Here is a 22,480-nt window from a genome sequence, read left to right as displayed (position 1 = left end):
GCATCAACAACTCTCTGTGGTAGAGAATTCTACAGGTTCACAATTCTCTAGGTGAAGAAGTTTCTCCTCATCTCGGTCCTAAATGGCTTACCCCTTATCCTTAGACTGTGACCCCTGGTTCTGGACTTCCCCAACATCGGGAACATTCTTCCCGCATCTAACCTGTCCAGTTCCGTCAGAACTTTATATGTTTCTATGAGATCCCTTCTCATCCTTCTAAACTCCAGTGAATACAGGCCTAGTCGATCCAGTCTCTCCTCATATGTCAGTCCTGCCATCCCTGGAATCAGTCTGGTGAACATTCGCTGCACTCCCTCAATAGCAAGAACGTCCTTCCTCAGATTAGGAGACCAAAACTGAACACAATATTCCAGGCGAGGCCTCACAAAAGCCCTGTAGGACCTCCCTGCTCCGATACTCAAATCCCCTAGCTATGAAGGCCAACATACCATTGGCCTTCTTCGCTGCCTGCTGTACCTACTTTCAATGACTGATGAACCATGACACCCAGGTCTCGTTGCACCTCCCCTTTTCCTAATCTGCCGCCATTCAGATAAGATTCTGCCTTCGTGTTTTTGCCACCAAAGTGGATAACCTCACATTTATCCACATTATACTGCATCTGCCATGCGTTTGCCCACTCACCTAACCTGTCCAAGTCACCCTGCAGCTTTTTAGCATCCTCCTCACAGCTCACACCGCCACCCAGCTTAGTGTCATCTGCAAACTTGGAAATATTACACTCAATTCCCTCATCCAAATCATTAATGTATATTGTAAATAGCTGGGGTCCCAGCACTGAGCCCTGCGGCACCCCACTAGTCACTGCCTGCCATTCTAAAAAGGACCCATTTATCCCGACTCTCTGCTTCCTGTCTGCCAATCAGTTCTCTATCCACGTCAGTACATTACCCCCAATACCATGTGCTTTGATTTTGCACACCAATCTCTTGTGTGGGACCTCGTCCAAAGCCTTTTGAAAGTCCAAATACACCACATCCACTGGTTCTCCCTTGTCCACTCTACCAGTTACATCCTCAAAAAATTCCAAAAGATTTGTTAAGCAGGATTTCGCTTTCATAATTCCATGCTGACTTGGACCGATCCAATCACTGCTTTCCAAATGAGCTGCTATTTCATCTATAATAATTGATTCCAACATTTTCCCCACTACTGATGTCAGGCTAACCAGTCTATAATTACCCGTTTTCTCTCTCCCTCCTTTCTTTAAAAGTGGTGTTACATTAGCTACCCTCCAATCCATAGGAACCGATCCGAGTCGATAGACTGTTGGAATATGATCACCAATGCATCCGCTATTTCTTAAGTACTCTGGGATGCAGACCATCAGGCCCTGGGGATTTATCGGCCTTCAATCCCATCAATTTCCCGAACACAATTTCCCGCTGCATAAGGATTTCCTTCAGTTCCTCCTTCTCACTGGACCCTCGGTCCCCTAGTATTTCCAGAAGGTTATTTGTGTCTTCCTTCGTGAAGACAGAACCAAAGTATTTGTTTAACTGGTCCGCCATTTCTTTGTTCCCCATTATAAATTCACCTGAATCTGACTGCAAGGGACCTATGTTTGTCTTCACTAATCTTTTTCTCTTCACATATCTATAGAAGCTTTTGCAGTCAGTTTTTATGTTTCCTGCAAGCTTCCTCTCATACTCTATTCTCCTCCTTCTAATTAAACTCTTTGTCCTCCTCTGCTGTATTACAAAATTCTCCCAGTCCTCAAGGTTGCTGCTTTTTCTGGCCAATTTATTTGCCTCTTCCTTGGATTTAACACTATCCTTAATTTCCTTTGTTAGCCACAGTTGAGCCACCTTCCCTATTTTATTTTTACTGCAGACAGGGATGTACAATTGTTGAAGTTCATCCATGTGATCTTTAAATGTTTGCCATTGCCTATCCACCATCAACCCTTTAAGTATCACTCGCCAGTCTATTCTAGCCAATTCACGTCTCATACCATCAAAGTTACCGTTCCTTAAGTTCAGGACCCTAGTTTCCAAATTAATTGTGTCACTCTCCCTCCTAATAAAGAATTCTACCATATTATGCTCACTCTTCCCCAAGGGGCCTCACACAACAAGATTGCTAATTAGTCCTTTCTCATTACACATCACCCAGTCTAGGATGGCCAGCCCTCTAGTTGGTTCCTCGACATATTGGTCTAGAAAACCATCCCTAATACACTCCAGGAAATCCTCCTCCACCGCATTACTACCAGTTTGGTTAGCTCAATCTATATGTAGATTAAAGTCGCCCATTATAACTGCTGTATCTTTATTGCACACATCCCTAATTTCTTGTTTGATGATGTCCCCAACCTCACTACTACTGTTTGGTGGTCTGTACACAACTCCCACTAGCGTTTTCTGCCCTTTGGTATTCCGTAGCTCCACCCATACCGATTCCACATCATCCAGGCTAATGTCCTTCCTGACTATTGCGTTAATTTCCTCTTTAACCAGGAGGAACAATGTTGTTCACGCAGCGAGTTGTTGTGATCCGTGAATGCGCTGCCTGAAAGGGCGGTGGGAACAGATTCAGGAATAACTTTCTGAAGGGAATTGGATACCCCAATACCCTGTATAACTGTAGCAAGACTTCCCTGCTTTTATACTCCATCCCCTTTGCAATAAAGGCCAAGATACCATTGGCCTTCCTGATCACTTGCTGTACCTGCATACTATCCTTTTGTGTTTCATGCACAAGGACCCCCAGGTCCCGCTGTACTGCAGCACTTTGCAATCTTTCTCCATTTAAATAATAACTTGCTCTTTGATTTTTTTTTTCTGCCAAAGTGCATGACCTCACACTTTCCCACATTATACTCCATCTGCCAAATGTTTGCCCACTCACTGAGCCTGTCTATGTCCTTTTGCAGATTTTTTGTGTCCTCCTCACACATTGCTTTTCCTCCCATCTTTGTATCATCAGCAAACTTGGCTACGTTACACTCAGTCTCTTCTTCCAAGTCGTTAATATAGATTGTAAATAGTTGGGGTCCCAGCACTGATCCCTGCGGCATCCCATTCGTGACTGATTGTCAACCTGAGAATGAACCATTTATCCCGACTCTCTGTTTTCTGTTCATTAGCCAATCCTCTATCCATGCTTAATATATTACCCCCAACCTCGTGAACTTTTATCTTGTGCAGTAACTTTTTATGTGGCACCTTGTCAAATGCCTTCTGGAAATCCAAATACACCACATCCACTGGTTCCCCCTTTATCCACCCGTTCATTGCATCCTCAATTCCTTGCTGCAACTAGCTGGGCAGCCACAAGGGGCTGGGTCTACTTGCACCACAAGTGAGTTGGACCGGATTTCTGATTGGTCCCCGTGGAGGACAAGACACACCCAACAATGTGCAATTTGATCCAGTCATTGTCACAGGCAGGCTGCTCTACTAAAGCTGTTCCCGTGCATGCCACAATAGCAGCATCTACCTGTTCCTGTGGTCACTGAGAAAAGCAAGATAACTCTTGCACGGCCTGCCCTGTTGACCTCCCCACCCCGATCCCAATTGTTAGTTGAGTGATAGAAGACAGGCTAAGTGAGTGGGCAAAAATTTGGCAGATGGAGTGTAATGTTGGAAAGTGTGAGGTCATGCACTTTGGCAGAAAAAAAATCAAAGAGCAAGTTATTATTTAAATGGAGAAAGATTGCAAAGTGCTGCAGTACAGCGGGACCTGGGGGTTACTTGTGCCTGAAACACAAAAGGTTAGTATGCAGTTACAGCAGGTGATCAGGAAGACCAATGGAAGCTTGACCTTTATTGCGAAGGGAATGGAGTATAAAAGCAGGGAAGACTTGCTCCAGTTATACAGGGTATTGGTGAGGCCACACCTGGAGTACTGCGTGCAGTTTTGGTTTCCATATTTCCAAAAGGATATACTTGCTTTGGAGGCAGTTCAGAGAAGGTTCACTCGGTTGATTCCGGTGATGAGGGGGTTGACTTATGAGGAAAGATTGAGCAGGTTGGGCCTCTACTCATTGGAATTCAGAAGATTGAGAGGTGATCTTATCGAAACGTATAAGATTATGAGGGGGCTCGACAAGGTGGGTGTAGAGAGGATATTTCCACTGATGGGGGATATTATGTATGCAATAAAGGTTCAAACTGAGTACTGTTTAACTAAGCAAGGTACAACCTTATTCTGCTTTATTTAGGTCCAAAGTGCCTGACTCACAAAATGGCTGGCCTTTTATACCAGAGCAGCATCCTGTGCGTGCTGCTCAGTGGCTTCCAACGATGACACCATCTGGTGGCTACAAACAGTATGTACATACATGACAGGGTAGACTAGAACTAGGGGGCATGGTCTTAGAATAAGGGGCCGCCCATTTAAAACTCAAATGAGAAGGAATTTCTTCTCTCAGAGGGTTGTAAATCTTGTGGAATTCGCTGCCCCAGAGAGCTGTGGAGGCTGGGTCATTGAATATATTTAAGGCAGAAATAGACAGTTTCTTAAACGATAAGGGGTTATGGGGAGCGGGCGGGGAAGTGGACCCGAGTCCATGATTGGATCAGCCATGATCGTATTAAATGGCGGAGCAGGCTCGAAGGGCCGAATGGCCGACTCCTGCTCCTATTTCTTATATTCTTATTAACATAAACTGGTGGAAATGCTCAGTGACTCAGTAAGCAGCTACAGAGTGAGAAGCTGCGTTAACGTTTCAGGTCGATGACCTGTGGCCAGAGCGTGCAACGCTGACTCGTGTTTCTCTTTCCATAAATGCTTCCTGATTTGCTGAGCGAAATGCACAGCCGCGACTATTTCACAGAATTGGAGCTGCATGGTTGGTTTAGTGAGGCGCATTTCATTCAACCAGAACAGGCGAGGGTGACACCATTGCAGGCGACATCATTAGCAGGTCCGTAGAGTTATAGCACGCACTGAGAATGGCATTAGCCAGAAGCGCTAACACTGTAACTAATCACTCCGTCAAACTCAACACTAGTAAGGTCCTATTTCCATTGGTGGAGGGGTCTATTACGAGGGGGCATGGTTTTAAGGTGATTGGTGGAAGGTTTAGAGAGGATTTGAGGCGAGGGGGGGGCTTCTTTACGCAGAGGGTGGTGGGGATCTGGAACTCGCTGCCTGGAAGAGCGGTGGATGCAGGAACCCTCACCACTTTTAAGAGATGGTTGGATGGGCACTTAAAGTGCAGTAACCTGCAGGGTTACGGACCTAGAGCTGGTCATTGGGATTAGACTGGATGACCTTTTGTTGGACGGTGCAGATGTAATGGTAACTACCACAGGGAATCGAATACGGCCAGGGTGTGGTCACCTGGGCTAGTTTTGATCGCCTGGATGGATTGGAGAGGAATTTTCCCCAATTTTTTTTCTCCCTAAATTGGCCTGGGTTTTTATCTGGTTTTTGCCTCTCCCAGGAGATCACATGGCTCCGGTTGAGGTGGAGTGTCGCAGTTGTGTGAGGCGGACTGGGTGCTCTTTGCCTTTCCGCCATTGATCATAGGTTTATATGTAACCTTCAGGGCTGCTGACCGAGGGCCGTGCGGCTCTTTGTCGGCCGGCGCGAGCACGATGGGCCGGAATGGCCTCCTTCTGCGCTGTAAATTTCTAGGTTTCTATGTTTCTACTCTGGGTGAGAACGACAGTGACTGACGGGGCTCTGTGTGTGGGTCACGGATTGTGAAGAGGTTTATTGGCTACGAAGTTGGGAACAAAAACATTTTGGCAAGTACGATCAAGGAAAAAGCAAAGATGTTTTAAGAGCAAGGAAGAGAAGGGGCTATTAGAGACCAGAAAGGAAATCGGTCTGTGGAGGCGGAAGACAGGTGATGGTTCTGAATAAATAATTTGTGTCCGTTTTCACAACAGGGAGGGGCGATGCAGATACTGCTATTGAGGAGGAGGAATGTGAAATATTCGATGACATAAACATAGTGAGAGAGGAAGGATTAAGGGGTTTAGCAGCTTTGAAAGTGGATAAATCCCCTGGCCCGGATGAAATGTATCTCAGGTTTTTAAGAGAAGCAAGAGAGGAAATAGCAGAGGCTCTGACCATCATTTTCCAATCTTCCCTGGCTACAGGTGTGGTGCCAGAGGACTGGAGGACTGTTAATGTTGGAGCTTTGTTTAAAAAGGGAGAAAGGGATAGACCGAGTAATTACAGGCCAGTCAGCCTAACCTCAGTGGTGGGAAAATTATTGGAAAAAGTTCTGAGGGACAGGATAAATCTTCCTTGAGAAAGACAGGGATTAATCTAGGACAGTCAGCATGGATTTGTTCAGGGAACGTCGTGTCTGACTAACTTGATTGAATTTTACGAGGAGGTAACCCGGAGGGTCGATGAGGACAGTGCGTACGATGTAATGTACACGGACTTTAGCAAAGCTTTTGATAAGGTCCCACATGGCAGACTGGTCACAAAAGAAAAAGCCCCTGGGATCCAGGGCAAAGTGGCAAGTTGGATCCAAAATTGGCTCAGAGGCAGGAATCAAAGGGGAATGGTCGATGGGTGTTTTTGTGACTGGAAGGCTGTATCCAGTGAGGTTCCGCAGGGCTCAGTGCTGGGTCCCTTGCGTTATACGATATATATCAATGGCTTGGACTTGAATGTTGGGGGTATGATTAAGAAGTTTGCAGATGATACCAAAATTGTGGTGGATAATGGACGAAAGCTGCGGACTGCAGGAAGATATCAATACAAGGGGTTCGAGGGTCTAGCGAAAAGGAGGAACTGAAGGAAATTTTTATTAGTCAGGAAATTGTATTAGGGAAATTGATGGGATTGAAGGCCGATAAATCCCCGGGGCCTGACAGGCTGCATCCCAGAGTACTTCAGGAAGTGGCCCGAGGAATAGTGGATGCATTGGTGATCATTTTCCAACATTCTATCGACTCTGGATCAGTTCCTTTGGACTGGAGGGTAGCTAATGTAACACCCCTTTTTAAAAAAAGGAGGGAGAGATAAAACGGGTAATTATAGACCGGTTAGCCTGACAGCGGTGGTGGGGAAAATGTTGGAATCAATTATTAAAGATGAAATAGCAGCGCATTTGGAAAGCAGTGACAGGATCGGTCCAAGTCAGCATGGATTTATGAAAGGGAAATCATGCTTGACAAATCTCCTAGAATTTTTTGAGGATGTAACTAGTAGAGTGGACAAGGGAGAACCAGTGGATGTGGTGTATTTGGACTTTCAAAAGGCTTTTGACAAGGTTCGAAACAAGAGATTAGTGTGAAAAATTAAGGCACATGGTATTGTGGGTAATGTATTGATGTGGATAGAGAACTGGTTGGCAGACAGGAAGCAGAGAGTCGGGATAAACGGGTCCTTTTCAGAATGGCAGGCAGTGACTAGTGGAGTGCCGCAGGGCTCAGTGCTGGGACCCCAGCTATTTACAATATACATCAATGATTTAGATGAAGGAATTGAATGCAATATCTCCAAGTTTGCAGATGACACTAAGCTGGGTGACAGTGTGAGCTGTGAGGAGGATGCTAAGAGGCTGCAGGGTGACTTGGACAGGTTAGGTGAGTGGACAAATGCAGTATAATGTGGATAAATGTGAGGTTATCCACTTTGGTGGCAAAAACGGGAAGACAGAATATTATCTGAATGGTGACAGATTAGGAAAAGGGGAGGTGAAATGAGACCTGGTTGTCATGGTTCATCAGTCATTGAAAGTTGGCGAGCAGGTGGTGAAGAAGGCAAATGGTATGTTGGCCTTCATAGCTAGAGGATTTGAGTATAGGAGCAGGGAGGTCTTACTGCAGTTGTACAGGGCCTTGGTGAGGCCTCACCTGGAATATTGTGTTCAGTTTTGGTCTCCTAATCTGAGGAAGGACGTTCTTGCTATTGAGGGAGTGCAGCGAAGGTTCACCAGACTGATTCCAGGGATGGCAGGACTGACATATGAGGAGAGACGGGATCGACTGGGCCTTTATTCACTGGAGTTTAGAAGAATGAGAGGGGATCTCATAGAATCATATAAAATTCTGACGGGACTGGACAGGCTAGATGCAGGAAGAATGTCCTTGATGTTGGGGAAGTCCAGAACCAGGGAACACAGTCTAAGGATAAGGGATAAGCCATTTAGGACTGAGATGAGGAGAAACTTCTTCACTCAGAGAGTGGTTAACCTGTGGAATTTTCTACCGCAGAAAGTTGTGGAGGCCAGTTCGTTAGATATATTCAAAAGGGAGTTAGATATGGTCCTTACAGCCAAAGGGATCAAGGGGTATGGAGAGAAAGCAGGAAAGGGGTACTGAGGTTGAATGATCAGCCATGATCTTATTGAATGGTGGTGCAGACTCGAAGGGCCGAATGGCCTACTCCTGCACCTATTTTCTATGTTTCTATGAACTGGTGAGATGGGCAGAACAGTGGCAAATGGAGTTTAAGCTGGAGAAGTGTGAGGTAATGCATTTGGGGAGGGCTAACAAGGCGAGGGAACACAAATTAAATGGTAGGACACTGAGAAGTGTCGAGGAACAGAGGGACCTGGGAGTGCAGGTCCACAGATCCCTGAAGGTAGCAGGCCAGGTGGATCAGGTGGTTAAGAAGGCATACGGAATACTTGCCTTTATTAGCCGAGCCATAGAATACAAGAGCAGGGAGGGTTATGCTTGAACTGTATAAAACACTGGTTAGGCCACAGCTGGAGTACTGCGTGCACAGTTCTGGTCACCACATTACAGGAAAGATGTGATTGCACTGGAGAGGGTACAGAGGCGATTTACCAGGATGTTGCCGGCACTGGAGAATTTTAGCGATGAGGAAAGATTGGATAGGCTGGGGTTGTTTTCCTTGGAACAGAGGAGGCTGAGGGGAGACCTGATTGAGGTGTATAAAATGATGAGGGGCCTGGATAGAGTGGATAGGAAGGACCTGTTTCCCTGGGCAGAGGGGTCAACAAGCAGGGGGCAGAGATTGAAAGAGATTGATTGGGGGGAGGTTTAGAGGGGATTTGAGGGGAAATGTCTTCACCCAGAGGGTGGTGGGGGTCTGGGGGGGAACTCACGGCCTGAAAGGGAGGTAGAGGCAGAAACCCTCACCACATTTGGATGTGCACCTGAAGTGCCGTAACCCAGAGGGCTACGGACCCAGAGCGGGAAAATGGGATTAGGCTGGGTAGCTCTTGGTCGGCCGGCACGGACACGATGGGCCGAAATGGCCTCCTTCCGTGCTGTAAATTTCTGTGATTCGAAGTGAACAGTGAGTATCATGATTTCCGGATTTCGTCCAATCAAATAATGGATCACATTCTCACTCTCATCCGCCCCACACCTTAACCACCCACAGACTTTCTGGTGTCCCCGTAATACCCTCCCCTCCCCTCCTCTCCACCCTCCTCTCCCCGTCCTCTCCACTCATCTCTCCCCCTCCAATCCACTCCCAACCGCCCCTCCCACCCCCTCACCTCTTCCCCCTCCCATCCACTCCACTCCACTCCCCCTCTCCCATTCCCCTCCCCTCTCCCCATCCCATCCACGCCCCGCCCCCTCCTCTCTCCCCCTCCCATCCTATCCCCTCTCCCCCTCCCCTCCGCTCTCCCCCCTCACCTTCGCATCCCTTCCCCTCTCCCCACTACCATCCCCTCCCCTCTCCCCCAGTCTCCCCCTCCCCTCCCCTCTCCCCCTGTCCCCTCCGATCCTCTCCCCTCCCCTCCCCTCCCTTCTCCCCCCCTCACAGACCCTTATTTCACTTACCGTTTCTCCCTCTGTTCTCCCAGAGGAGCCATCTCCAGTGAGTTCTCGAGACTGCTCGCTGCCGCGCTTGCGGCCGTGCTTTCGGCCGAGCTAGCTGACGCGCTTGCGGCCGTGCTTTCGGCTGAGCTAACCGCCGAGCTGTCAGCAGAGCGTCCCTCCCGATCCCTCAATCCTGCGTCTCGGCGCCCGGCCGTCCTGTTCCACATCGTGCAGAAAGAGAAAGGATCAGGGGCCTCTCCTGGGGAGGGGCAGATACAGATCTCCCCAACGTTCACTCATCATCCTCCACTGGACCGACCTCCCCGCTCCCACCTCATCCCCTCCCCTCATCCCCCCCTCCCCTCCCCTCCCCTCTCCCCCTCCCATCCCCTCACCGCCCCCCTCTCATCCCCTCCCCTCGCCCCCTCCCATCCGCTCAACCCCTCCCATCCCCTCCCCTCGCCCCCTCCCATTCCCTCTCCCCCTCCCATTCCCTTCCCTCTCCCTCTCCCCCTCCCATTCCCTCCCTTCTCCCCCTCCCATCTCCTCTCCTGGAAAAAAAACCAGTAAAAGGGAATATTATTTGAATGGGGAGAAATGGGGAGACTAGAACTAGGGGGCACAGCCTCAAAATACAGGGGAGCCAATTTAAAACCGAGTTGAGAAGGAATTTCTTCTCCCAGAGGGTTGTGAATCAGTGGAATTCTCTGCCCAAGGAAGCAATTGAGGCTAGCTCATTGAATGTATTCAAATCACAGATAGATAGATTTTTAACTAATAAGGGAATTAAGGGTTACGGGGAGCGGGCGGGTAAGTGGAGCTGAGTCCACGGCCAGATCAGCCATGATCTTGTAGAATGGCGGAGCAGTCTCGAGGGGCTAGATGGCCTACTCCTGTTCCTAATTCTTATGTTCTTATGTTCTCCCCCACTCTCCCCCTCCCCTTCCCCCTCACCCCCTCCCCTTCCAATCCCCTCTCCTCTCCCCATCCCATCCACCCGCCTCCCTGGGGGTCATTGGTTGCACGGACGGAGTGAGCTTCCTGCTCTGTCTCACCATGTCCTGTCTGCCCAGATCAGCTCATGGTCTACAGGGCTGCAGTGATACCCGCCCTCCTGTATGGCTCAGAGCCATGGACCATGTACAGTAGACACCTCAAGACGCTGGAGAATTACCACCAACGCCATCTCCGCAAGATCCTGCAAGTCCCTGGGAGGACAGACGCACCAACGTTAGCGTCCTCGACCAGGCCAACATCCCCAGCATCGAAGCACTGACCACACTCGACCAGCTCCGCTGGGCAGGGCCACATTGTCCGCATGCCCCGACACGAGAATCCCAAAGCAAGCGCTCTACTCCGAACTCCTTCACGGCAAACGAGCCAAAGATGGTCAGCGGAAACGTTACAAGGACACCCTCAAAGCCTCCCTGATAAAGTGCAGCATCCCCACTGACACCTGGGAATCCCTGGCCAAAGACCACCCTAAGTGGAGGAAGTGCATCCGGGAGGGCGCTGAGCATCTCGAGTCTCATCGCCGAGAGCGTGCAGAAAGCAAGCGCAGGCAGCGGAAGGAGCGTGCGGCAAACCAGTCCCACCCTCCCCTTCCCTCAACCACTGTCTGTCCCACCTGTGACAGGGACTGTGGCTCTCATACTGGATTGTTCAGTCATTTAAGGACTCATTTTTAGAGTGGAAGCAAGTCTTCCTGGATTCCGAGGGACTGCCGATGATGATGATATAAGAATATAAGAAATAGAAAAAGGAGTTGGCCATACAGCCCCTTGAGCCTGCTCCACCATTTAAAACAATCATGGCTGATCCGATCATGGACTCAGCTCCACTTCCCCGCCCGATCCCCATAATGCCTTCATCATCATAGGCGGTCCCTCGAAGTGAGGATGACTTGTTTCCACGCCAAAAGGATGAGTTCACAGATGTTTCAATGAAGGACCTAATATTCCGGAACCCGAACTACATGTTGAAGGGTGGAAGATGCCTGTGGGTGGATTGTTTTAACGTGGGGTCACCGTTGCACACCAGCCACCACACGGGGCTTGACAGAGCGAGGTCTTGGTCCAGGGGCAAGGGTTAACCAGGACGACTGGAGACCAGCTCTGGTGCACGGACCCAGTGCGCCCACATATCGCACAGTGTGTGCTGGGCCCGTGCTGCCCCCTGGGCCCTCGCCTCTCCTGGTCCCCGGTCACTTCCCTCAACAAACTCTCGCCGCTCCTTCGCCACTCCTGCTGTACCTGCCCGCACTGCAACCAGCGACCTGGCTTCACAGCCGTCGCCCTCGTGCAGTGTTATCCCACAGCACACCGCTCCCTCTAATGCAGCCTTTCAATCACGTAACCCCATTGGAGTTCAGAAGGATGAGGGGTGATCTGGTAGAAACATTTAAAATAATGAAAGGGATAGACAAGATAGAGGCAGTGAGGTTGTTTCCACTGGTCGGGGAGACTAGAACTAGGGGGCACAGCCTCAAAATACGGGGGAGCCAATTTAAAACCGAGTCGAGAAGGAATTTTTTCTCCCAGAGGGTTGTGAATCTGTGGAATTCTCTGCCCAAGGAAGCAGTTGAGGCTAGCTCATTGAATGTATTCAAATCACAGATAGATAGATTTTTAACCAATAAGGGAATTAAGGGTTATGGGGAGCGGGCGGGTAAGTGGAGCTGAGTCCACGGCCAGATCAGCCATGATCTTGTTGAATGGCGGAGCAGGCTCGAGGGGCTAGATGGCCTACTCCTGTTCCTAATTCTTATGTTCTTATGTTCTCCCCTCCCCTCTCCCCCTCCCCTTCCCCCTCTCACCCTCCCCTCTCCCCTTCCAATCCCCTCTCCTCTCCCCGTCCCATTCCCCCCCTCTCCCTGGGGGTCATTGGTTGCACGGACGGAGGGAGCTTCCTGCTCTGTCTCACCATGTCCTGTCTGCCCAGATCAGCTCATGGTCTACAGGGCTGCAGTGATACCCGCCCTCCTGTATGGCTCAAAGCCATGTACCATGTACAGTAGACACGTCAAGACGCTAGAGAATTACCACCAACGCCATCTCCGCAAGATCCTGCAAGTCCCTGGGAGGACAGACGCATCAACGTTAGCGTCCTCGACCAGGCCAACATCCCCAGCATCGAAGCACTGACCACACTCGACCAGCTCCGCTGGGCAGGGCCACATTGTCCGCATGCCCCGACACGAGAATCCCAAAGCAAGCGCTCTACTCCAAACTCCTTCACGGCAAACGAGCCAAAGATGGTCAGCGGAAACGTTACAAGGGACACCCTCAAAGCCTCCTTGATAAAGTGCAGCATCCCCACTGACACCTGGGAGTCCCTGGCCAAAGACCACCCTAAGTGGAGGAAGTGTATCCGGGAGGGCGCTGAGCATCTCGAGTCTCGTCGCCGAGAGCCTGCAGAAAGCAAGCGCAGGCAGCGGAAGGAGCGTGCGGCAAACCAGTCCCACCCTCCCCTTCCCTCAACCACCGTCTGTCCCACCTGTGACAGGGGACTGTGGTTCTCATACTGGACTGTTCAGTCATCTAAGGACTCATTTTTAGAGTGGAAGCAAGTCTTCCTGGATTCCGAGGGACTGCCGATGATGATGATATAAGAATATAAGAAATAGAAAAAGGAGTTGGCCATACAGCCCCTTGAGCCTGCTCCACCATTTAAAACAATCATGGCTGATCCGATCATGGACTCAGCTCCACTTCCCCGCCCGATCCCCATAATGCCTTCATCATCATAGGCGGTCCCTCGAAGTGAGGATGACTTGTTTCCACGCCAAAAGGATGAGTTCACAGATGTTTCAATGAAGGACCTAATATTCCGGAACCCGAACTACATGTTGAAGGGTGGAAGATGCCTGTGGGTGGATTGTTTTAACGTGGGGTCACCGTTGCACACCAGCCACCACACGGGGCTTGACAGAGCGAGGTCTTGGTCCAGGGGCAAGGGTTAACCAGGACGACTGGAGACCAGCTCTGGTGCACGGACCCAGTGCGCCCACATATCGCACAGTGTGTGCTGGGCCCGTGCTGCCCCTGGGCCCTCGCCTCTCCTGGGCCCCGGTCACTTCCCTCAACAAACTCTCGCCGCTCCTTCGCCCCTCCTGCTGTACCTGCCCGCACTGCAACCAGCGACCTGGCTTCACAGCCGTCGCCCTCGTGCAGTGTTATCCCACAGCACACCGCTCCCTCTAATGCAGCCTTTCAATCACGTAACCCCATTGGAGTTCAGAAGGATGAGGGGTGATCTGGTAGAAACATTTAAAATAATGAAAGGGATAGACAAGATAGAGGCAGAGAGGTTGTTTCCACTGGTCGGGGAGTCTAGAACTAGGGGGCACAGCCTCAAAATACGGGGGAGCCAATTTAAAACCGAGTCGAGAAGGAATTTCTTCTCCCAGAGGGTTGTGAATCTGTGGAATTCTCTGACAAAGGAAGCAGTTGAGGCTAGCTCATTGAATGTATTCAAATCACAGATAGATAGATTTTTAACCAATAAGGGAATTGAGGGTTACGGGGAGCGGGCGGGTAAGTGGAGCTGAGTCCACGGCCAGATCAGCCATGATCTTGTTGAACAGCGGAGAAGGCTCGAGGGGCTAGATGGCCTACTCCTGTTCCTAATTCTTATGTTTTTATGTTCTCCCCACGTCTCCCACTCTCCTTCCCCCTCTCCCCCTCCCCACTCCCGTTCCAATCCACTCTCCTCTCCCTGTCCCATCCACCCCCCTCCCCTCTCCCCCTCCCATCCACTCCCCGCCCCCTCCTCTCTCCCCCTCCCATCCTCTCCCCCTCTCGCTCCCCTCCCCTCTCCCCCCTCACCTTCCCCTCCCCTCTCCCCCCTCACCTTCGCTTCCCCACCCCTCTCCCCACTACCATCCCGTCCCCTCTGCCCCAGTCTCCCCCTCCTCTCTCCCCCTCCCATCCTCTCCCCTCTCCCCTCACCTCCCCTCTCCCCTCATCTTCGCATCCTCTCCCCGCCCCCACTCCGAAACCCTCCCCTCCCCCCCTCCCATCCCATCCCCTCCCCTCTCCCCCTCCCCTCCCCTCTCCCCCCTCACCTTCGCATCCCCTCCCCTCTCCCCACGAACATCCCCTCCCCTCTCCCCCAGTCTCCCCCTCCCCTCTCCCCCTGCCCCCTCCCATCCCCTCCCCTCGCCCCCTCCCTTCTCCCCCCTCACAGACCCTTATTTCACTTACCGTTTCTCCCTCTGTTCTCCCAGAGGAGCCATCTCCAGTGAGTTCTCGAGACTGCTCGCTGCCGCGCTTGCGTCCGTGCTTTCGGCCGAGCTAGCTGACACGCTTGCGGCCGTGCTTTCGGCCGAGCTAACCGCCGAGCTGTCAGCAGAGCGTCCCTCCCGATCCCTCAATCCTGCGTCTCGGCGCCCGGCCGTCCTGTTCCACATCGTGCAGAAAGAGAAAGGATCAGGGGCCTCTCCTGGGGAGGGGCAGATACAGATCTCCCCAACGTTCACTCATCATCCTCCACTGGACCGACCTCCCACCTCATCCCCTCCCCTCATCCCCCCCTCCTCTCCCCCCTCCCCCTCCCATCCCCTCACCGCCACTCTCCTCGCCCCCTCACATCCCCTCAACCCCTCCCATTCCCTTCCCTCTCCCCCTCCCATTCCCTCTCCCCCTCCCCCTCCCATTCCCTTCCGTCTCCCCCTCCCATTCCCGCTCCCCCTCCCATTCCCTTCCCTCTCCCCCTCCCATTCCCTCCCTTCTCCTGGAAAAAAAAAACAGTAAAAGGGAATATTATTTGAATGGGGAGAAATGGGGAGACGAGAACTAGGGGGCACAGCCTCAAAATACGGGGGAGCCAATTTAAAACCGAGTTGAGAAGGAATTTCTTCTCCCAGAGGGTTGTGAATCTGTGGAATTCTCTGCCCAAGGAAGCAGTTGAGGCTAGCTCATTGAATGTATTCAAATCACAGATAGATAGATTTTTAACCAATAAGGGAATTGAGGGTTACGGGGAGCGGGCGGGTAAGTGGAGCTGAGTCCACGGCCAGATCAGCCATGATCTTGTTGAATAGCGGAGCAGGCTCGAGGGGCTAGATGGCCTACTCCTGTTCCTAATTCTTATGTTTTTATGTTCTCCCCACGTCTCCCACTCTCCTTCCCTCTCTCCCCCTCCCCACTCCCGTTCCAATCCACTCTCCTCTCCCTGTCCCATCCACCCCCCTCCCCTCTCCCCCTCCCATCCACTCCCCGCCCCCTCCTCTCTCCCCCTCCCATCCTCTTCCCCTCTCGCTTCCCTCCCCTCTCCCCCCTCACCTTCCCCTCCCCTCTCCCCCCTCACCTTCGCTTCCCCACCCCTCTCCCCACTACCATCCCGTCCCCTCTCCGCCAGTCTCCCCCTCCTCTCTCCCCCTCTCATCCTCTCCCCTCACCTCCCCTCTCCCCCCTCATCTTTGCATCCTCTCCCCGCCTCCACTCCGAAACCCTCCCCTCCCACCATCCCATCCCATCCCATCCCCTCCCCTCTCCCTCTCCCCTCCCCTCCCCTCTCCCCCCTCACCTTCGCATCCCCTCCCCTCTCCCCACGACCATCCCCTCCCCTCTCCCCCAGTCTCCCCCTCCCCTCTCCCCCTGCCCCCTCCCATCCCCTCCCCTCGCCCCCTCCCTTCTCCCCCCTCACAGACCCTTATTTCACTTACCGTTTCTCCCTCTGTTCTCCCAGAGGAGCCATCTCCAGTGAGTTCTCGAGACTGCTCGCTGCCGCGCTTGCGGCCGTGCTTTCGGCCGAGCTAGCTGACGCGCTTGCGGCCGTGCTTTCGGCCGAGCTAACCGCCGAGCTGTCAGCAGAGCGTCCCTCCCGATCCCTCAATCCTGCGTCTCGGCGCCCGGCCGTCCTGTTCCACATCGTGCAGAAAGAGAAAGGATCAGGGGCCTCTCCTGGGGAGGGGCAGATACAGATCTCCCCAACGTTCACTCATCATCCTCCACTGGACCGACCTCCCACCTCATCCCCTCCCCTCATCCCCCCCTCCTCTCCCCCCTCCCCCTCCCATCCCCTCACCGCCCCCCTCTCATCCCCTCTCCTCGCCCCCTCACATCCCCTCAACCCCTCCCATTCCCTTCCCTCTCCCCCTCCCATTCCCTCTCCCCCTCCCATTCCCTTCCCTCTCCCCCTCGCATTCCCCCTCCCATACTCTTCCCTCTCCCCCTCCCATTCCCTCCCTTCTCCTGGAAAAAAAAACAGTAAAAGGGAATATTATTTGAATGGGGAGAAATGGGGAGACGAGAACTAGGGGGCACAGCCTCAAAATACGGGGGAGCCAATTTAAAACCGAGTTGAGAAGGAATTTCTTCTCCCAGAGGGTTGTGAATCTGTGGAATTCTCTGCCCAAGGAAGCAGTTGAGGCTAGCTCATTGAATGTGTTCAAATCACAGATAGATAGATTTTTAACCAATAAGGGAATTAAGGGTTATGGGGAGCGGGCGGGTAAGTGGAGCTGAGTCCACGGCCAGATCAGCCATGATCTTGTTGAATGGCGGAGCAGGCTCGAGGGGCTAGATGGCCTACTCCTGTTCCTAATTCTTATGTTCTTATGTTCTCCCCCACTCTCCCCCTCCCCTTCCCCCTCTCCCCCTCCCCTCTCCCCTTCCAATCCCCTCTCCTCTCCCCGTCCCATTCCACCCCTCTCCCTGGGGGCCATTGGGGGCACGGACGGACGGAGCTTCCTGCTCTGTCTCGTCATGTCCTGTCTGCCCAGATCAGCTCATGGTCTACAGGGCTGCAGTGATACCCGCCCTCCTGTATGGCTCAGAGCCATGTACCATGTACAGTAGACACGTCAAGACGCTAGAGAATTACCACCAACGCCATCTCCGCAAGATCCTGCAAGTCCCTGGGAGGACAGACGCATCAACGTTAGCGTCCTCGACCAGGCCAACATCCCCAGCATTGAAGCACTGACCACACTCGACCAGCTCCGCTGGGCAGGGCCACATTGTCCGCATGCCCCGACACGAGAATCCCAAAGCAAGCGCTCTACTCCAAACTCCTTCACGGCAAACGAGCCAAAGATGGTCAGCGGAAACGTTACAAGGGACACCCTCAAAGCCTCCCTGATAAAGTGCAGCATCCCCACTGACACCTGGGAGTCCCTGGCCAAAGACCACCCTAAGTGGAGGAAGTGTATCCGGGAGGGCGCTGAGCACCTCGAGTCTCGTCGCCGAGAGCGTGCAGAAAGCAAGCGCAGGCAGCGGAAGGAGCGTGCGGCAAACCAGTCCCACCCTCCCCTTCCCTCAACCACTGTCTGTCCCACCTGTGACAGGGACTGTGGTTCTCATACTGGACTGTTCAGTCATCTAAGGACTCATTTTTAGAGTGGAAGCAAGTGTTCCTGGATTCCGAGGGACTGCCGATGATGATGATATAAGAACATAAGAAATAGGAAAAGGAGTTGGCCATACAGCCCCTTGAGCCAGCTCCACCATTTAAAACAATCATGGCTGATCCGATCATGGACTCAGCTCCACTTCCCCGCCCGATCCCCATAACGCCTTCATCATCATAGGCGGTCCCTCGAAGTGAGGATGACTTGTTTCCACGCCAAAAGGATGAGTTCACAGATGTTTCAATGAAGGACCTAATATTCCGGAACCCGAACTACATGTTGAAGGGTGGAAGATGCCTGTGGGTGGATTGTTTTAACGTGGGGTGACCGTTGCACACCAGCCACCACACGGGGCTTGACAGAGCTGGGTCTTGGTCCAGGGGCAAGGGTTAACCAGGACGACTGGAGACCAGCTCTGCTGCACGGACCCAGTGCGCCCACATATCGCACAGTGTGGGCTGGGCCCGTGCTGCCCCTGGGCCCTCGCCTCTCCTGGGCCCCGGTCACTTCCCTCAACAAACTCTCGCCGCTCCTTCGCCCCTCCTGCTGTACCTGCCCGCACTGCAACCAGCGACCTGGCTTCACAGCCGTCGCCCTCGTGCAGTGTTATCCCACAGCACACCGCTCCCTCTAATGCAGCCTTTCAATCACGTAACCCCATTGGAGTTCAGAAGGATGAGGGGTGATCTGGTAGAAACATTTAAAATAATGAAAGGGATAGACAAGATAGAGGCAGAGAGGTTGTTTCCACTGGTCGGGGAGTCTAGAACTAGGGGGCACAGCCTCAAAATACGGGGGAGCCAATTTAAAACCGAGTCGAGAAGGAATTTCTTCTCCCAGAGGGTTGTGAATCTGTAGAACTCTCTGCCCAAGGAAGCAGTTGAGGCTAGCTCATTGAATGTATTCAAATCACAGATAGATAGATTTTTAACCAATAAGGGAATTGAGGGTTACGGGGAGCAGGCGGGTAAGTGGAGCTGAGTCCACGGCCAGATCAGCCATGATCTTGTTGAACAGCGGAGAAGGCTCGAGGGGCTAGATGGCCTACTCCTGTTCCTAATTCTTATGTTTTTATGTTCTCCCCATGTCTCCCACTCTCCTTCCCCCTCTCCCCCTCCCCACTCCCGTTCCAATCCACTCTCCTCTCCCTGTCCCATCCACCCCCCTCCCCTCTCCCCCTCCCATCCACTCCCCGCCCCCTCCCCTCTCCCCCTCCCATCCACTCCCCGCCCCCTCCTCTCTCCCCCTCCCATCCTCTCCCCCTCTCGCTTCCCTCCCCTCTCCCCCCTCACCTTCCCCTCCCCTCTCCCCCCTCACCTTCGCTTCCCCACCCCTCTCCCCACTACCATCCCGTCCCCTCTCCGCCAGTCTCCCCCTCCTCTCTCCCCCTCTCATCCTCTCCCCTCACCTCCCCTCTCCCCCCTCATCTTTGCATCCTCTCCCCGCCTCCACTCCGAAACCCTCCCCTCCCACCATCCCATCCCATCCCATCCCCTCCCCTCTCCCTCTCCCCTCCCCTCTCCCCCCTCACCTTCGCGTCCCCTCCCCTCTCCCCACGACCATCCCCACCCCTCTCCCCCAGTCTCCCCCTCCCCTCTCCCCCTGCCCCCTCCCATCCCCTCCCCTCCTCCCTTCTCCCCCCTCACAGACCCTTATTTCACTTACCGTTTCTCCCTCTGTTCTCCCAGAGGAGCCATCTCCAGTGAGTTCTCGAGACTGCTCGCTGCCCCGCTTGCGTCCGTGCTTTCGGCCGAGCTAGCTGACGCGCTTGCGGCCGTGCTTTCGGCCGAGCTAACCGCCGAGCTGTCAGCAGAGCGTCCCTCCCGATCCCTCAATCCTGCGTCTCGGCGCCCGGCCGTCCTGTTCCACATCGTGCAGAAAGAGAAAGGATCAGGGGCCTCTCCTGGGGAGGGGCAGATACAGATCTCCCCAACGTTCACTCATCATCCTCCACTGGACCGACCTCCCACCTCATCCCCTCCCCTCATCCCCCCCTCCTCTCCCCCCTCCCCCTCCCATCCCCTCACCGCCCCCCTCTCATCCCCTCTCCTCGCCCCCTCACATCCCCTCAACCCCTCCCATTCCCTTCCCTCTCCCCCTCCCATTCCCTCTCCCCCTCCCCCTCCCATTCCCTTCCGTCTCCCCCTCCCATTCCCGCTCCCCCTCCCATTCCCTTCCCTCTCCCCCTCCCATTCCCTCCCTTCTCCTGGAAAAAAAAAACAGTAAAAGGGAATATTATTTGAATGGGGAGAAATGGGGAGACGAGAACTAGGGGGCACAGCCTCAAAATACGGGGGAGCCAATTTAAAACCGAGTTGAGAAGGAATTTCTTCTCCCAGAGGGTTGTGAATCTGTGGAATTCTCTGCCCAAGGAAGCAGTTGAGGCTAGCTCATTGAATGTATTCAAATCACAGATAGATAGATTTTTAACCAATAAGGGAATTGAGGGTTACGGGGAGCGGGCGGGTAAGTGGAGCTGAGTCCACGGCCAGATCAGCCATGATCTTGTTGAATAGCGGAGCAGGCTCGAGGGGCTAGATGGCCTACTCCTGTTCCTAATTCTTATGTTTTTATGTTCTCCCCACGTCTCCCACTCTCCTTCCCTCTCTCCCCCTCCCCACTCCCGTTCCAATCCACTCTCCTCTCCCTGTCCCATCCACCCCCCTCCCCTCTCCCCCTCCCATCCACTCCCCGCCCCCTCCTCTCTCCCCCTCCCATCCTCTCCCCCTCTCGCTTCCCTCCCCTCTCCCCCCTCACCTTCCCCTCCCCTCTCCCCCCTCACCTTCGCTTCCCCACCCCTCTCCCCACTACCATCCCGTCCCCTCTCCGCCAGTCTCCCCCTCCTCTCTCCCCCTCTCATCCTCTCCCCTCACCTCCCCTCTCCCCCCTCATCTTTGCATCCTCTCCCCGCCTCCACTCCGAAACCCTCCCCTCCCACCATCCCATCCCATCCCATCCCCTCCCCTCTCCCTCTCCCCTCCCCTCCCCTCTCCCCCCTCACCTTCGCATCCCCTCCCCTCTCCCCACGACCATCCCCTCCCCTCTCCCCCAGTCTCCCCCTCCCCTCTCCCCCTGCCCCCTCCCATCCCCTCCCCTCCTCCCTTCTCCCCCCTCACAGACCCTTATTTCACTTACCGTTTCTCCCTCTGTTCTCCCAGAGGAGCCATCTCCAGTGAGTTCTCGAGACTGCTCGCTGCCCCGCTTGCGTCCGTGCTTTCGGCCGAGCTAGCTGACGCGCTTGCGGCCGTGCTTTCGGCCGAGCTAACCGCCGAGCTGTCAGCAGAGCGTCCCTCCCGATCCCTCAATCCTGCGTCTCGGCGCCCGGCCGTCCTGTTCCACATCGTGCAGAAAGAGAAAGGATCAGGGGCCTCTCCTGGGGAGGGGCAGATACAGATCTCCCCAACGTTCACTCATCATCCTCCACTGGACCGACCTCCCACCTCATCCCCTCCCCTCATCCCCCCCTCCTCTCCCCCCTCCCCCTCCCATCCCCTCACCGCCCCCCTCTCATCCCCTCTCCTCGCCCCCTCACATCCCCTCAACCCCTCCCATTCCCTTCCCTCTCCCCCTCCCATTCCCTCTCCCCCTCCCCCTCCCATTCCCTTCCGTCTCCCCCTCCCATTCCCGCTCCCCCTCCCATTCCCTTCCCTCTCCCCCTCCCATTCCCTCCCTTCTCCTGGAAAAAAAAAACAGTAAAAGGGAATATTATTTGAATGGGGAGAAATGGGGAGACGAGAACTAGGGGGCACAGCCTCAAAATACGGGGGAGCCAATTTAAAACCGAGTTGAGAAGGAATTTCTTCTCCCAGAGGGTTGTGAATCTGTGGAATTCTCTGCCCAAGGAAGCAGTTGAGGCTAGCTCATTGAATGTATTCAAATCACAGATAGATAGATTTTTAACCAATAAGGGAATTGAGGGTTACGGGGAGCGGGCGGGTAAGTGGAGCTGAGTCCACGGCCAGATCAGCCATGATCTTGTTGAATAGCGGAGCAGGCTCGAGGGGCTAGATGGCCTACTCCTGTTCCTAATTCTTATGTTTTTATGTTCTCCCCACGTCTCCCACTCTCCTTCCCTCTCTCCCCCTCCCCACTCCCGTTCCAATCCACTCTCCTCTCCCTGTCCCATCCACCCCCCTCCCCTCTCCCCCTCCCATCCACTCCCCGCCCCCTCCTCTCTCCCCCTCCCATCCTCTCCCCCTCTCGCTTCCCTCCCCTCTCCCCCCTCACCTTCCCCTCCCCTCTCCCCCCTCACCTTCGCTTCCCCACCCCTCTCCCCACTACCATCCCGTCCCCTCTCCGCCAGTCTCCCCCTCCTCTCTCCCCCTCTCATCCTCTCCCCTCACCTCCCCTCTCCCCCCTCATCTTTGCATCCTCTCCCCGCCTCCACTCCGAAACCCTCCCCTCCCACCATCCCATCCCATCCCATCCCCTCCCCTCTCCCTCTCCC

General features: G+C 53.7%; 1 protein-coding gene across 2 annotated transcripts in view; it reads right to left on the bottom strand.

Annotated features, from left to right (window-relative positions):
* LOC139235294 (streptococcal hemagglutinin-like) overlaps nt 1-22,480 on the bottom strand; it is a 73,715-nt gene that overhangs the window by 2,555 nt on the left and 48,680 nt on the right. For both annotated transcript variants that reach the window (XM_070866436.1, XM_070866437.1), the window contains exons 9-13: nt 21,169-21,363; nt 19,699-19,893; nt 16,348-16,542; nt 14,885-15,079; nt 9,702-9,896 (exon numbers count right to left, since the gene is read on the bottom strand). In XM_070866436.1, coding sequence (XP_070722537.1) covers nt 9,702-9,896; nt 14,885-15,079; nt 16,348-16,542; nt 19,699-19,893; nt 21,169-21,363 — 975 coding nt within the window. The remainder of the gene's footprint in view (nt 1-9,701; nt 9,897-14,884; nt 15,080-16,347; nt 16,543-19,698; nt 19,894-21,168; nt 21,364-22,480) is intronic.

Source organism: Pristiophorus japonicus, chromosome 23 (genome assembly GCF_044704955.1).
Source record: "Pristiophorus japonicus isolate sPriJap1 chromosome 23, sPriJap1.hap1, whole genome shotgun sequence".
In the NCBI taxonomy this organism is placed as follows: domain Eukaryota; kingdom Metazoa; phylum Chordata; class Chondrichthyes; family Pristiophoridae; genus Pristiophorus; species Pristiophorus japonicus.
This window is presented reverse-complemented; position numbering and strand designations above follow the sequence as displayed.